At 42.2% G+C, this 17,002-nt stretch overlaps 1 protein-coding gene across 3 annotated transcripts in view; it reads right to left on the bottom strand.

The window, feature by feature from the left end:
* Positions 1-17,002, bottom strand: part of AFDN (afadin, adherens junction formation factor) — a gene marked incomplete at its 3' end in the record, with an annotated part of 134,584 nt that overhangs the window by 44,624 nt on the left and 72,958 nt on the right. For 2 of the 3 annotated variants that reach the window (XM_079716402.1, XM_079716401.1), the window contains exons 11-16: positions 12,278-12,347; positions 7,817-7,935; positions 4,985-5,046; positions 4,654-4,859; positions 2,656-2,676; positions 1,774-1,919 (exon numbers count right to left, since the gene is read on the bottom strand). In XM_079716402.1, coding sequence (XP_079572528.1) covers positions 1,774-1,919; positions 2,656-2,676; positions 4,654-4,859; positions 4,985-5,046; positions 7,817-7,935; positions 12,278-12,347 — 624 coding nt within the window. The remainder of the gene's footprint in view (positions 1-1,773; positions 1,920-2,655; positions 2,677-4,653; positions 4,860-4,984; positions 5,047-7,816; positions 7,936-12,277; positions 12,348-17,002) is intronic. The other variant, XM_079716403.1, reaches the window with a different exon arrangement.

Genomic DNA, 17,002 nt, shown 5'->3' with positions numbered 1-17,002 from the left:
TTTTTTGCCAAGGAGCTTCTGATAACCTACTGTTGGCTATTAGTTTTGAAAAGATTTGATCAACTATTTCACTTGATGGCATTCATAGCTATTTACCATGTGAAATTTGCCCCCCTTATATTTATCTTTTAGTGACATAAGTCTAACAGTTTTTGTCAAATTGATTTTTCAATATGTGATTCCAGGTTTAGCAAGCCTCATCCATGTGGAATTACTAATGGGGTATTATTTCAAGACTTTTCTGAACTCCTTCTAACACAGCTCAGCTGAGGTCTAAAAGGACCGTACATTGAATGCTGCTTTTTCTACGTAAGATCTTTCCTTTCTGCTTCTTTATCCAGGTGTTACACTTTTTGAAGAAATAATGGTGTAGGCACATATGTAGATGAATATTAGAGTAAGAGAAGTTGTTGGGCTTGTGTCATGCAAGTTCCAGAGTCCAGATGGATTTGGGTAGCAGCTGTGACTTGATCAACTGTGAAGATATTTGTCCCAGGAAGACTTCACAACAGCAGCACCAATTCCCCAAGAGCCATCTGGGTTAGTTTTTTTTTTTTTTCAATTGAAGTGTAGTTGATTTACAGTATTGTGTTAGTTTCAGGTGTATAGCAAAGTGATTCAGTTATATATATATATATTTCAGATTATTTTCCATTATAGGTTATTATGAGGTATTGAATATAATACCTTGTGCTATACAGTAAATTCTTGTTGCTTATCTGTTTTATGTATAAGTAGTGTGTATCTGTTAATCTCATACTCCTAATTTATCCCTCCCCTGCCCTTTCCTCTTTGGTAACCATAAGTTTGTTCTCTATGTCTGTGAGTCTCTTTCTGTTTCATATATAGATTCATTTGTATCATTTTTTAGATTCCACTTGTAAGTGATACCATGTGATATTTTCTTTCTGTGTCTGACTTACTTCACTAAGTGTAATATTCTCTAGGTCCATCCATGTTGCTGCAAATGGCAATATTTTAATCTTTTCTATGGCTGAGTAATATTCCATTGTATATATATCACATCTTCTTAAACCAATCATCTACTGATGGGCACTTGTGTTGTTTCCATGTCTTGACTATTGTAAACACTGTTGCTATAAACATTGGGGTGCATGGATCCTTTTCTTTTTATAGATCTTTATTGGAATATAATCGCTTCACAATACTGTGTCAGTTTCTGTTATACAACAAAGTGAATCAGCCATATGCATACATATATCCCCATATCCCCTCCCTCTTGAGCCTCCCTCCCACCCTTCCTATCCCACCCCTCTAGGTCGTTGCAAAGCACTGAGCTGATCTCCCTGTGCTATGCTGCTGCTTCCCACTAGCTATTTTACAATTGGTCGTGTATAGATGTCGCTGCTACTCTCACTTCGCCCCAGCTGCCCCCTCCCCCCGCATCCTCAAGTCCATTCTCTCTATGTCTATGTCTTTATTCCTGCCCTGCCACTAGGTTATCAGTACCTTTTTTTTTTTTTTAGATTCCATATATATGCATTAGCATATGGTATTTGTTTTTCTCTTTCTTACTTCACTCTGTATGACAGACTCTAGGTCCATCCACTTCACTACAAATAACTCAATTTCGTTTCTTTTTATGGCTGAGTAATATTCCATTGTATATATGTGCCACATCTATTTATGCTTCTTGATATCCATCTTCAATTAGGGTAAATAAAAACCCTTAAAATTAGTTTTGAAAACTTAACCAGAAAACATGTTTTAAATCTTTACAGAATAGTATCATCTCCAAACACATGTTCTTACTTAAAGGCCATTTGAACCAAGTGTGCTAGAACATCCTGGGCATCCAACGTGATTCGACTAAGATCTCGGTCCTGCTTTATGAAGTTGAGAAGCTCAGATGCATTTGCCATCCAGAAAGCAAGTGCCCCTGCAATATTCTTCTGTTTCTGTAGATAGAACACGTTTCCATAAGCAACCACAGGACAAACAACAATAATAAAAATAAAAAGGAATGCTCTTGAAAAGCTGCTGTAGATAGACCAGTACCTTCCCATTTTTACCAAGGTATTTACCACAGATACCAGATACTTGCAGAGGAATTTGGGTACATACATAGCAATGGAAAGTAAAAACCCACTGCAACTTCTTAGGATTCATGTATAGACACATGGATCTAATTAGCTACAATTTATGGAATCAGTGGGGGAAAGGAGGTATCAAATAATACAACACCAAATTGGAGATTGTGCATTATCTGGTAATCTGTGAAGTATACACACATGTATCCATGGTTACCCAACAGCCACCCTGATACTCAAAGTCACTGGCTTGGACACCAAGCAACTCGGTATCAAGTACTGATCTATCGTGTCATCTCCCGACCACATGTGCAGGCCAGGCAACCTCAGATGAGATCCAAAGAATAGGAACCAAGGATAAACAATAAAGAGAAGAAACAGAACTTTTGTCATTTCATATCCACACTGAAGTGCATTAAGCAAAAGTTATGAAATGCTGATAAAGGTTGCACAGTCAAAAAAGGATTTTAGTACTGCATGTTCCAGCTGCCAAATTAGTGTTATGAGCCTCGGTCCAGTTGTTGTTGTACTTTGACATGGAAGCAGCATGAGAAACTCAGCTAAGCCAACACAGCCAGGATCGGCTCCCAGCAGTATGTCCTACCTGATCAACCTGGTCTACTTCCTGGAGAAAAACAGACGTGGGGAAACCAAGCAGAACGAGAGAAAGAAACTTGTAAACAATCATGATAGTTAAAAAAAAAATCAAAACACTAACATGAAGGTACGACACGAGGGTACATTTAGTTACGTTATTCCCATGTTACACACTCATTTACAGTTCTGAGGCAGCTTTGGAAGTCTAGGGCATGAATGATTAGTTTCATGTTCTTAAAACTGGCACAATAATGAAGGGAATTCCTAGAGTTTATCTATAAAGAAGATGTTACAATAAACAAATGAATACACTGATCTCTTTAAAAGATTTACCAAAAAAAGGACTTCTTAACATCTCTTAACAGCGTTGCGTGTTTGAGACGACTTAAACGTACACAACTTGAGAGTCTATTCTCCTGGATCAGTTAATAAGAATGAAAAGACAAGAAAGACCAGCAGAAACAGTAAGAGCTGAGAACTTTAAAATGTATTAAAAACGTATTATTTCTATACTAGAAAGGAGTAACTTGTTTTTTGAAAGTAGGTGTTTACAAATGAAAGAATTTTAATTATTCCATAATTTCTCTCTAAAAATTGAAGATTTTTAGATCTTCAATCTAAATATTGAAGATTTTTAGATCTCCAATCACATACTGAACCTAAATCTGAAGTCTGAAAGGCTTGTCCTGATAATGGTGATTTCACTGCCTAGTTAAGAAAAGTCCATCAAAAGTAGTTTGCTGATGGGAGTCTGATAATTTGAAATCCAAGCGCGATGGAAGACAGACAATGGCTCTGAATGACAACTGGAAAGGAAATCCACATCTGTCTATAAAATAATGAGAGTAACAAAATGGTATCCAAATAAAACGACTTTCCTTTTTATCTGTTTCCTCACTTGGGTAGAAGACTCATAACCTCCTCAAATTCATAGGCTAACCACTCAAACATAAAAGAAACCCTTCTTGAAAACGTCTGGCCTTTTAAAACAGTTCTGAGGGAATTAAAAGACTAGTTTGCCTCAAACTAGTCTTTTCTAGTTTGAAAAGTATCCTGACAGGAGAAAAACAATCAAACCATTTAGCCATGTTATGTTAACATTATATACCTAGAGTTTCACAGCTGAATAATAAATAGTGTTGACAAGTGATTTAGGAACACTTTTTTAAAAAGTCTGTAAATTTACTTTTAAGGACTTTAAACCTCCAAGTTATCTAAAAGTCTGGAAAACTATTATGCCGATTTTATCAACTACAGACAAGACAGTACTAAAGGAAACAAACCATTCTGCCAAGAGAATATCCTTATTTCCTGAAAATTTAAAAACTGGTTTATGAAAGAATCTGATTTTCATCGTAAGTGAGAAATGTCACGATGTCCATTATACCTACACAAGTGCTATCAAAAAACCCAGATGCTAACTACCAACATCCTAGTAGGCTCATTATAAAAGAACAAGTCCTTTTTCATAACCATTAAAAATTTTTAAGAAGGTGTCAGGAACTGATGGGGCGGGTAATGGAGAGAAACTGCTCGGTGGGTGAGGGGTTGGTCTGGAGGGATGGAAAAGCTATGGAACCAAGTCCAGGAGGCTGCACAACACTGTGAATGTACGGATGCTACCCAACTACTCACTTTAAAATGGTTCATTTTATGTTATGTGAATTTTACTTCAGTAATTATTATTTTTAAAATTCTCAATGCCTTCTCACAACTAGTGTAATTTCAAGGGTCTTTTTCATGATCATTATGTTACCATGTACAGTTTCTCTTCCCTTATTTTAAATTTTGTAGGGAAGAAACAGAAAAGCAGTTTACATTTCTTTTCAACTTTTAAAGCTATACAATTTCTAATCCTACTTATGTAATTTTCGTTTTAGAAAAAATTCCTAAGATGAAGTCAAACATGTAAACAAATCTGAAATGTTAAAAAAACGAACTTAATTGATTTAAAAATTATAAACGCGGTCACTGAAGTGGCAGGGCTTTGCAGGCTGGCGCTTACCTGAATGACCCCTTCCATCATGCTCACCATCTTGTTGACAATGGCGATCACTTTGTGCGTCCGTTCTGCGGGACTGACATCGGGTCTGTACTGGCTGGACAATACATACCGACACGCCATATATAACACGTATGTAGGTGACAACTTAAAATGGACTGTAGAGCTATTAGTGTAATTTATAATGGCAGATAAAAATGAATCTTCAGCTGTGAAAAGATTTCAAAAAAGAAGAAGAAGAAAAAAAAAAGAACAAAAAAAACCCCATGAAAATCAGATGGAGAAAAATGGAACAAGAAGTAATTTACTACCAATGGAATCTGAAATTACTCACAACTTTCCCTGAATTCAATGCTTGCAGGCAGTATTAGGTCAGGCCCAGGAGTGTCCTGAGTTCTGAAAGAGGAAAATGGCCATTTCTTAAAATCCGGTCACATTAGCTAATAACATCACCAACAACCAGTGCAGATTTCTGCAGCTATTTCTTAAATGTCTCTATATAAAATTTTTTCAAATAATACACAGCCTGATGACTGGTTTTCATGTGGAACCTATTCAAACGTTCAAATGAGTGAACTGGGAGTGACCACGTCCCAGCTCCTCACAGAGTTCAGGTCCTTGAAGTATCTGCTTCCGACAGGAGAACAGATCTGACCCTGTTTCTTTATTATTGATGAAGACGTCGTGTGGAGCAGAGAGATCAGGCTGCCAGGCACCTGCTACCGCAATGGCTCAAGTGACAATGAAGAGACACTGCTGGGAGACACAGAGAAAATCTAAACCACACTGAGCTTGAAACTGAGCTCTCACACAGGAAAAAGTCAAGTGTCCTAAGAGCTAGACATCGCCTTTCTCTCCCAATAAAGGTTAGACGCGTGACCCCTGCCAGTCCAGGTCCCCTTGACCACTCAGTGTTAGCGTTTGTCCACATGCACAGAGACCAGGCCGTAGGATGACTAACACAGCTGACTACAGATCTGCAGGTACAGACGGGCGAACTAAAGTAATTCCTTTCCAACAACAAATGTTCTGGCCCCTCCATTCCCATCTTCTCCACGCACCAAAAGATGAATAAGGGGAAATATAATGTGAGTTCATTCAAACTATCATAAACATGCAAAGTAAAAACAAAAACCTTCTTTTCGCCAAATTACATGCTTCAAAGTTTATTATCCAGTCTATGATTGATTAATTTGGATTTAACTCAATAATTTAGGTATAAAAACGCTCTTAGAAACAGAAGTAATTCAAAAGCTCAATTATTTTAATATGTCTTTCTTATGCTGCCGTATTTGTAAACATCTGAAATTGTAGCTAAGCAGTTATTTTCAATTTAATACCCGTAACGTGAACCTGGATAAATTTTACCAATTTTTTTAATGCTTCATCACTTCAACAAATCTATTAAAAATAAGGAATTCAAATTCTCATTGAAAAAATTTTAAAAATGTGTCAGTGATACTTTAAGTCTTTTCCATCACTCACAATCTTTTCCTTGACTAAGGTTAGTATTTAATTGCTCATGAAAGCCACTTAGATTTTTATGACCACACCAATGAAGAAGAACTGCTTATACTAACAATGTATTATATACACGAAAAATACAGAGACTGAAAATGGGAAGAACCATCTGTTTGCATCACTGGCTTCATATCAACAAAGCAACACACATTTATAGTTCCAATAAAACTTAAACAAGTCTTGGCAAAACAAAAGAATATGACCTTGCAAAAAACTTAATTAAAATATATGCTCACAGGAGAAAATAATTTCTGACATACAATTAATCATCATATGGCTATTCTGACACTATATTATCATTATTTATTAACTGTATTAATAAGTTAGTAAGTATATACTTATTAATTTTGCATATCCTAAAAACATTATCCTAATCAATCTTCGCCTCCCCTATCGATTATTTGCTTATTCAAGTATTTATGGGCTAAGAACCACGATACATACCTCTTGACCACCTTATAAGTAAATGGAGGTTAACTCCTTATAATACTAATTCACCGCTCTGAACATCTAATTCTAGAATACACTACCAAAAACAAGTCCGGACACAGAAAGTAGGCTATTTATTATTATACCTAAAAAAAAATTCTCCATGTATAGTGATTCATATTGTAATTGTAAAAAAATTCACAAAAAAATACTGAATAATAACCAAAAGCCCATAATAAAAATAAGGTAAAAATTTGAGATTCCCAGATGAGTCTACAGATTTAATTACTATGATGAATGATATTAAAATCTTATAATGTACAGTGCCCTCTGCTGCAAGATGGAAAACTTAGGAACTGTATCAGTTGCTTGTCACCAAACCGGTAAGTGACCTGCCTCAGCTAATGCCTTGGTTACTGGATGTGTGAAAGGGAACAGTCAGAAAGGCCTCGTCAAAAATCTGAATAGCACCAAAAGACGAGCGTTCCTGGTTCCACTGCCGATAATGAGAGTATTCACACCAAGCTCCCGTTTCTGCCTGAGCAGGAGGGCTCAACACGTACAATGAACCACCATGCCTTCCAACACTGAAACAATTTTAGAAGCCACAAGGAAACAGAATTCCGACTTAAGGTGAGATATATTTAAAAATCTTAAGAAAAGGAAATAACAAAAGGTCTAAGTTCTCTGTTCAAAAAAACTAGGCAAGACCAACGCCAGCAGAGAAAAAGCCTCACGTCCGGCTATCAACAGGGAGCCCTCAGAGCGTGAGACGGAGCAGGACGGCACTCCGTAACTCGGAAACACTCAACTTCAACGTCATTTTTGGCTCTGTGTATTTTTAAACACGTGAGGATTTCCTCTAGAAATGGGTAAAATGATTAGTCTTGTCTAAATATCAAAATGGTCAAATACTGAAATCCTACAAAAATTCCCTTTCTCCCTGTTTTTACCAAGTAGCACATTTAACACTGAAACATCTTAATTCAAACTGCCTCCCGTTTCAACGGGATGAGGCCATGGCATGTAAGTGAAGGATTAATGGTTGATGAAGCATTTTTTTTTCAATTCGGTAACATGAAAAGGAAATAACCTTAACGTACTGCTAACATTCTAAAAATGTCAGCTAAACCTCTAGAGTGAGTAACCTTTAACCGTAACCCTCTCCAGGTGTACTTTCACTCCTTTCATAATTAAAAAGGCACCCATTTCCCACCTGCTTTCTTGCCTGCGGTAGTCCAGCTGCTGCTCCACTCTGACCATGGGCTTCACCATCCCTCGCTCGGCGGTGCTGGCGGCAGACAGCCCCCTGTCGCCGTCCAGCCTGGAGGAGCTCTAAGTCCAGGGGAAACACAGGGCGTTTAAACACAGCACGCGGACCAACCACGCTTCACACTCAGTCAGCGTCGCGGGGGAGGCAGGCGGGGGCCGCAGAGGGACAGCAGGGGCCAGGAGGGGCCCAGCAGTGCCGAGGATGCCACGTCCACAGCAGTGTGCCCGAGAGCACAGTCACTGAGAGAATAACAGCACACACGGCCACTTTCCCCATCTGGCTCTAAAACACAGGCATGCAGGCATGAGGCACACACACCATGGCCCTGCAGAAAGTGCAGTAATAGCAGCGACCTGACTCCACAGAGTTCTCTTGGGTCAGGACACAGTGGACAGGGTATGAGCACCATGTGAAGAGGCAGGCCTTTGTTTACTTGTGAGCTTTAAGGAAGGAGGTAAAAATTCACTCATCACAGCTCAAAACCTAGTGAAGAATTCAGTACAGAAACTGGCTTACTTCTTGCCCTTAATCAACACGGGGAAAAGACACCTATAAAGCAACCCAACACAGTACATTTAAGTCCCTCCAAGCAGTGCCCACTCCTAGCCAGCCTGTGGCTGACGGAGGGATGAGTTACTGATATTCAGAAAACAATCAGAACAGAATCAATAAACTTAGGTAAAAAATCCACTGCAGCAAAAAATTTATGTAAGACTTCTTGCTACATCCCTTACTGTAGAAACTGAGCACAGATAAGTAAATAAAAATCATCCTGGCCTGACCAACCAGAGATGAACATTGTGCAGGATGTATCTTTCCATTCTTTATATTTCCCATAAATGACATTACACAGCCTACACTCTGCAAAAGATACTTTTTCTTATGTTGTAGACATCTCGTAATATTATTTTTATGTTACAGAATTGTAATGGCTGTATTAACATTTTGTTGTCTATTCATCAAGGTTCATTAAACCAATTTTTATTAGGTTGTTTAAAATGTTCATCAGTATAAAGTGTCAGGATAGCTGTGCTTGTTTGTGTGTGTATATATATAAATACACACACACACACACGTATTTACACACAGTAATTAATTACTTTGTTAAGGATGGCTACAGAAATAAAATTGCTTGGTCAGTGGATGGCAATATTTAGAGTACAAAAGATTGTTATAAATGAATAATGATAAGGCAATGAACAAATAAACTGATATGTTTATAAACTAACATGTTACAAAACCACTTTAGCTGTTTTCAAATGATTTTTAGAACAAATGCTCACAAAACAGCTGAAGGAAGCAGGAAAGAAAGGTGTGTATCTGTGTGTGGAGAAGGATTTAATCATGTTAAAATACACACATGAACACACACATGCATACAAGAGTTCAGAAAAGGATCTACCAAAATTTTACCAAAAGCCAACCATGAACTGTGGATGAACTGTTTTTGGTTTTTTTACATGTTTTCTCAATTTAACCAAGTTTTCTATATTGACTATGCATTTTTATAAGAAGCAAAATTTTTTATAAAGGTGGTAATTATATTGGGTTCTGAGAGTACTTATTCATTAAATTGCTTAGTAGATCTTTACTGAGACTTTTATGTACTACTAGGCATTTTTCTAAGCAGCAAAAGTGCAGCAGTGAGCACACAAGTCCTACTACCCTCACAGAGCTCACACTCCACAGTCAATCAACAAACAAGTAGCGTACGGTATCAAAGGCTGCACAAAGAATTTCAAGTACGGTGTGTACTAGTGCCAGGGCGCTCAAGGAAGACCCCTTCACGGAGGAGACTTCAGATGAAGTCCGAGGTAAGAAGGGGCTCGCCGGGGGACAACCAGCGGAGGGAGCGTTCCACGAGAAGCGGGCCCACCCGCCTTCGGGTGGGACGGGGGTGGGCGTCCCGGGAACAGAAGCAGTGGTGGCACATGCTGAGCTGAGAGGGAAGGGGGCCAGGCCCCAGGAGCTGTGTGACACAGAGCGATGAACGACCGTGTGACAGCGGGACAAGAAACCACCTGGAGGCTTCGGAAGCAGGTCAGCAGCAACGTCTAATTCACGTCTTTAATACCTCGGTTCAGCTGCCGGGAAGAGAATGACGGGCCAGGCAAGAGCAGAGGAGGGGCTGCCGTCTAAGAAGCTCTGCGGTCCCTCTGCCACAGGACGGCTGCGGCCTGAGCCAGACTCTCCCGGGGACGACACACAAAGGAGGGTCAGAGGGCAGGGGCCGAGCCGGCGGGACCCGCCGATGACCGGGTGACGGGGTGACCGGGTGAGGGGACGGGGGGGACCAGGGCGGCCTGCGACGGGTTTCTGTCGAGCGATGCCGAGGACGCTGGGGGACGGGACGTCAGGCCCCGAGGTGGGGGAGGCGGAGGGAGAGAAGGTGCGTGAGAAAGAAGGTCTCCGTCTGTCTCAGCTGCGCTGAATGTGATGGGCGCTGCAGAGTCTGGGGGGTTGGCGCCCAAGACGGGAGTGGCGCGCACGCAGAGGGCATCCAGCTGCCTGAGGTCAGCTGGGGAACAGGTACCAACAGAAGAGGGGGGCCCAAGGTCTGAAGCCTTGGCCCCCAATTTCAGAATCAGGCGGTGGTGGGGGCGACCCACCAATCAGACTGAGGAGGAAGGTGCCTTGAGACGGGGGCGAGAGAGGCCCTGGGGCGGAGGGCGTGCACCGGCTGGGTGGTGCCGGCACCGCCGAGACGGACCACGCGGGACCTGGAACCGGGGGCGTCGGTGCCCGGGACAGGCGCGGCCCTGCGAACGGGCAGGGGAAGGAGATGGAGCGCAGGCCGTGGACACGGCCACCGCCAAGGACCCCTGCCAGAAACCGTGCTGAGGACACGAGTAGGAAACGGGCAGTAGCTGGAGAGGACAGGAAGGAAGGGTTTTAAAAACCTGTCCCGGTGCCGGAAGATGAGCCACCGCGAGCAGCTCCTGCCCCCGGGCCGGGCCCGTGAACGGCGCGGCGGAAGGGGCAAGGCCTGGGAGCTCTGGCTTCTCGTGAGGCACCAAGACGTCCGCCGCCCCCGGGGAGAGAGATGGGCGAGGGGTCCCAGCCACCAACCGTCCCCACGAGGAGCCACCGGCAAGAGCAGCAAGAGCGGCAAGAGCAGCAAGAGCAGCAAGAGCAGCAAGAGCAGCAAGAGCAGCAAGAGCAGCAAGCAGGCTGAGTCCAAACCGCTCTGCACAGCCACGAAGAAACAAAACAGCTGCTGTTTCCGTCCACACAAGGAGCCACCAGCAAGACCAGCAAGCAGGCTGAGTCCAAACCGCTCTGCACAGCCACGAAGAAACAAAACAGCTGCTGTTTCCGTCCACACAAGGAGCCACCAGCAAGAGCAGCAAGCAGGCTGAGTCCAAACCGCTCTGCACAGCCACAAAGAAACAAAACAGCTGCTGTTTCCGTCCACACAAGGAGCCACCAGCAAGACCAGCAAGCAGGCTGAGTCCAAACCGCTCTGCACAGCCACGAAGAAACAAAACAGCTGCTGTTTCCGTCCACACAAGGAGCCACCAGCAAGAGCAGCAAGCAGGCTGAGTCCAAACCGCTCTGCACAGCCACAAAGAAACAAAACAGCTGCTGTTTCCGTCCACACAAGGAGCCACCAGCAAGAGCAGCAAGCAGGCTGAGTCCAAACCGCTCTGCACAGCCACGAAGAAACAAAACAGCTGCTGTTTCCGTCCACACAAGGAGCCACCAGCAAGAGCAGCAAGCAGGCTGAGTCCAAACCGCTCTGCACAGCCACGAAGAAACAAAACAGCTGCTGTTTCCGTCCACACAAGGAGCCACCAGCAAGAGCAGCAAGCAGGCTGAGTCCAAACCGCTCTGCACAGCCACGAAGAAACAAAACAGCTGCTGTTTCCGTCCACACAAGGAGCCACCAGCAAGACCAGCAAGCAGGCTGAGTCCAAACCGCTCTGCACAGCTACGAAGAAACAAAACAGCTGCTGTTTCCGTCCACCGAGTCTGGGCGTGGGGTGCTGCCCAGCAGTCTATAACCAGCACGAGGACAGAAGTAAACCAGCCGTGCGAGAGAGAGAGAGAGAGCACAGCGCCCACGGACGTGAAGCGGCAGCCGGGAGCCGGGACCCAAGCCGAGGTAAGAGGGCAGGAGTCCGTTATCTGTGGGGGTGGCCTGACCGAGAAAGGCTGGCCACACAGAGGACAAGCCTAGGACACACTGCCTGGGAGAGAAAGCACAACCTCCCGGCCTTAGGGGAAAAGACAGTCTGCTGCTCACGAATCACCACGAGAAACACAAGTGGTTAGGACACCCACACGTAGGCCACTATTAACGTCTGTCTGTACAATACTTTTACGAGGATGTTATCAGTAATTCATCAAGGACGTCCTGCTGTGTGAAAGACACAGTCCTGTCAGTAAGAGACAACCACCTACCTTGCTCGCCGGTAATGCTGTTCCACTACGAACGTCGCCTCCTAAATCAAAAGTTGTCTCTGGAACAATTCTGTTGAGATAAAATAAGAAATACATAGAATTAATAACTGTCCAATGATAAGAGGTAGTCTCTTCTTTATAATACAAAAGGAATAGTTAGCTAAACATCCCAATGTTCAAAGATCTTCAAGAAATACTTTACTGTCAGAATATGAACTTAATGAATTAAAAAACTACTGTAACTTTATGAACTTTTCCTACCAATGTATACTGAATACTCGAGATCAGATTTTTGAAAACTAATAACAAAAAATTGAAAGGAAGCATAAAGAAAAAAAGAGAAAGGTGTTCCATCAGTGAGTCTCTCTAGGCTGCAAATGGCACATAAAGACAGCGCAGACGCCCGAGGTGCCAGGAGCCCACGTGTGGACTCAGGGAAGGCCGGGGTGGGGTGGGGTGGGGTGGGGGGTGGAGTGGGCATGAAGACAGGGCACAGGCCCAGCTGACTCCTGCCTGAAAGCCAAGCTGATGGTTTTTTAAAAGCTCACGGATACCACTATTAGGCTACAAATAAAGAAATGGAGAAATTTTTGATAATGTCAATAATTAGAACCAGAGTAATTCTAAACAGTTTTTAAGAATATCTCAAAAATACCGAAACTGTTAAACTTATCATTATGAAAAATTAGTTCAGAATATAAACAAAATCTCATTTTAAAGAGTCAATAATCTGAGGCAAGCTATAGCTCTTCGGCACAAATGAAGGGTGAATGCAATCCATTTATTCCAGTTCATGAGAGAGGCCCAACCAAAGGGAAAAGAGCCCTAAAACACCTGTTAAGAGGCTCATACACCATGATCAAGTGTGATTTATCCCAGGGATGCACACAGATGGTTCAACAGCCGCAAATCCATCAACGTGGCACACCACGCTAACAAAAAGGATAAAAAACCCACGTGATCATCTCAACATATGCAGAACAAGATCTGACAAAATTCAACAGCCATTTGTGATAAAAACTCTCCACAAAGTGGGTACAGAAGAAACATCCCTCATCATCATAAAGGCCATGTATGACAAACCTAAGCTAACATCATACTCAACAGTGAAGAACTGAAAGCATTTCCTCTAAGATCAGGAAGAAGACAAGGATGCCCACTCTCACCAATTTTATTCAACAAAGCCAGAGCAATTAGGCAAGAAAAAGAAATAAGAACCATCTAAATCAGAAAACAAGGGAAACTGTCACTATTTGCAGATGACAAGATGTTACATACAGAAAACCCTAAAGACTGCACTAAAAAAAATTTGTTAGAATAAGCCAATCCAGTAAGCCTACAGGGTTCAAAACCAATAACAAAAATATGTTGTGTTTCTATACACAAGTAATAAAATATCCCATTTACAGCCACATCAAAAAGAATAAATAAAACACCTAAAAATAAATTTAACCAAAGAGGTGAAAGACCAGTACACTGAAAACTCCAAGATACTGATCAAAGAAATTGAAGAAGATACAAATAAATGGAAGATATTTGTTATTTTGTGCTCATGGACTGGAAGAATTAATATTGTTAAAATGTCCATACCACCCAAGGCAATCTATACATTCAGTGGAATCCCTATCAAAATTCCAACGGCATTTTTCACAAAAATAGAACAATTCTAAAATTTGTATGGAACCACAGAAGATCCCAAGTAGTGAAAGCAACCCTGAGAAAGAATAAAGCTTTCTCGAGAAAGAACAAAGAAAAAGAACAAATTACTCCCTGATTTCAAACTATATTATTGTACAAAGCTATAGTAATCAGGACAGGATGATATGAGCATAAAAAAAGACACACAGATCAATGGAACAGGACAGAGAGCCCAGAAATAAACCCACACACATATGGTCAATTAATCTATGACAAAGGAGCTAGGAATACACAATGACAGAGAATACATAGGACAGTCTCTTCGATAAAAAGTGTTGGGAACACTGGACAGCCACGTGCAAAAGAATGAGAATGGATCACTATCTTACACCAAACACAAAAATTAACTCAAAATGGACCAAAGGCTTGAGTAAGATCTGAAACCATAAACTCCCAGAAGAAAACATAGGCAGTAAGCTCCTTGACACTTGTCTTGGTGATGAGTTTTTGTATCTGACAAAAAAGTAAAGGCAACAAAAGCAAAATAAACAAGTGGGACTGCAGCAAACTAAAAGCTTCTGCACAGCAAAGGAAACCACCGACAAAATGAAGAAGCAATGTGTGCAAGGGGAGAAAATATTTGCAAACCATATATCTGATAAGGGGTTAATATCCAAAATATATAAAGACTTCATACAACTCAGTAACAACATCTCCTCCCAAAACTAAAAACAATTAACAAACGGGCAGAGGATCTGAATAAACATTTTCTAAAGACATACAGATCACCAACAAGTACATGGCAAAATGCTCGACATCATTAATCATCAGGGAAACGCAAATCAAAACCGTAAGGAGACATCACCTCACACCTATCAGAATGCCCATCATCAAAAGGACAAGAGGTATGTGTTGGTGAGGGTGTGGAGAAAAGGGAACACTCGTGCACTGTTGGTGGGAATGGAAATCGGTGCAGCCACTATGGAGACCAGTAATGGAGGTTCCTCAACAATTAACACTAGAGCTACCGTATGACCCAGCAATCCCACTTCTGGGTGTATATCCAAAGATGATGAGAACACTGACTTGATACGATATCCTCACCTCATGTTCACTGCAGTCTTACTCACAATAGCCAAGATATGGAAGCAGCCTAAGTGTCCACTGATGGAAGAATGGATAAAGAAGATATAGTGAGTGTGTGTGTGTGTGTGTGTGTGCACGCACGCCTGTATCTGTGTATACAGACTCACAGGAATATTATTCAACCGTAAAAATGAAGGATGTCTTGCCATTTGTGACAACATGGATGGACCTTGAAGAAACTGTGCTCACTGAAATAAGTCAGACAGAGAAAGACAATTACCATATGATCTCACTTATATGTGGAACTTAAAGCAACAAGACAGCCATAAAAGGAATGAAATTTTGCCATTTGCAGCAACATGGATGGACCTGGAGGGCATTATGCTAAGTCAAGTCAAGTCAGAAAGAGAAAGACAAATACTATAGATACCACCTGAAAAATACAACAAACTAGTGAATATAAGAAAAAAGAAGCAGACTCACAGACACAGAGAACAAACCAGTGGTTACGACGGGGGTGGGGAGGAGGGCGGTACAGGGGCCGTGGGATGGGAGGCGCACACCGCCGGGTGCACCGCGGGCTCCAGGATATGTTGTGCGACGTGGGGGGCAGAGCCTATACTCTGTAGTAACTGTAAATGGGAAGTGAGCTTTGAAAACTGTCTATAAAAACACAGTCACAACAAAACAGCCAAGCTCACAGACACACACACTGGTGGGTACCAGAGGCAGGGGTGTCCGGGTGGTGGGGGGAACGCCAAAATGGGTCAAAAGGTACAGGCTTCCAGTTTAAAATAACTAAGTCCTGGGGATGGAATGCACAGCACAGTGACTACAGTTCCTAAGACTGTGCTGCACAGCTGAGAGCTGCTAAGAGCAGATCCTGAAGTTCTCAGCACAGGAGAAAACTCTGCATAACTACGTGTGGCGACGGACGTGACTAGACTTACTGTGATCACCTCACAATACATACAAATACTGAATCACTATGTCACACACCTGAACTAATATGCCAATTATGGCTCATTTAAGAAATATACATACATGTGTGAAAAAAAGGAACACATGAGTTATCTACCTAGAAATCTGCGTAACAGTTTAACATGAGAACAGTATTAATTTTAATTAATTAATCAATTAATTAATTAATTTTCCTATAAAAAAGGAAAGTCCGTTCTACTTTATGGATGTACGTGTAAGTACTGGTATATTCAACCACTAAGCAGTTTTGACTAGTTCTGCAGGAAAAAGATGTAATAAAAATAAAATGTCACAGCAGCACTACCCCACAATGAGATGTTCGCCACGCCCTTACACGATCTCTGCTTTCAGCCAGAGACAAGAGAAGAATCAACAACCGCAGGCCTCCAGAGCAGGAACCATTAAGGCTAAAAGCAGTAGGAGACGGATGTCCTCACACAGAAAAACATCACCCACAAAACTGAAGCGCCGACTGCAAGAGTGGGACAGAGACCGTTTGTAGAACTGTGTTTAGGACAGCAACACCACCAACACCATCAAAATAAATATGATATAAAACCTCGAAGTAAAGCCCAGTTGCGAATAAGAGGCAGTAATCGTAGGCACTGCTGACAGACGATACACAACACACCAGGAGAACTGCTCACACGGTAAGTTCTCTGGAGAAACTTCCGAGGAATAAGTGTGAGGCTACTAAGCAGGCGGGCTTTACCCTGTCCAGGTGTCTGGTGCTGAGAGGAAGAAACGGGGCGAAGGAAAGCTGCTAATTAACATGGAAACCGTTTGAGCAAGACCATCTGCTGAAGAGAACAGCCAGTGGGAAGGTCATGACAAGAGACAGGAAACGGGGAGCCGGCTGGTAAACAAAGACAACCTTGAAGAAAGGAATTTTAAAAACCTGGTCCTGCCAGACACAGTAGGGAAGGATGGGTTTATCATACGTGCGTCCAGTTTAAAGCTGGAGACAGGGATCTTCCTGTGAAGTACAGACCCACGCCGGTTCTCTCGGGGACTCAGAGC

This window comes from Hyperoodon ampullatus (genome assembly GCF_949752795.1).
Source record: "Hyperoodon ampullatus genome assembly, chromosome: 12".
NCBI classification, from domain to species: Eukaryota; Metazoa; Chordata; class Mammalia; order Artiodactyla; family Ziphiidae; genus Hyperoodon; species Hyperoodon ampullatus.
The sequence above is the reverse complement of the archived record's forward strand: the minus strand, read 5'-3'. Positions and strand labels throughout refer to the sequence as shown.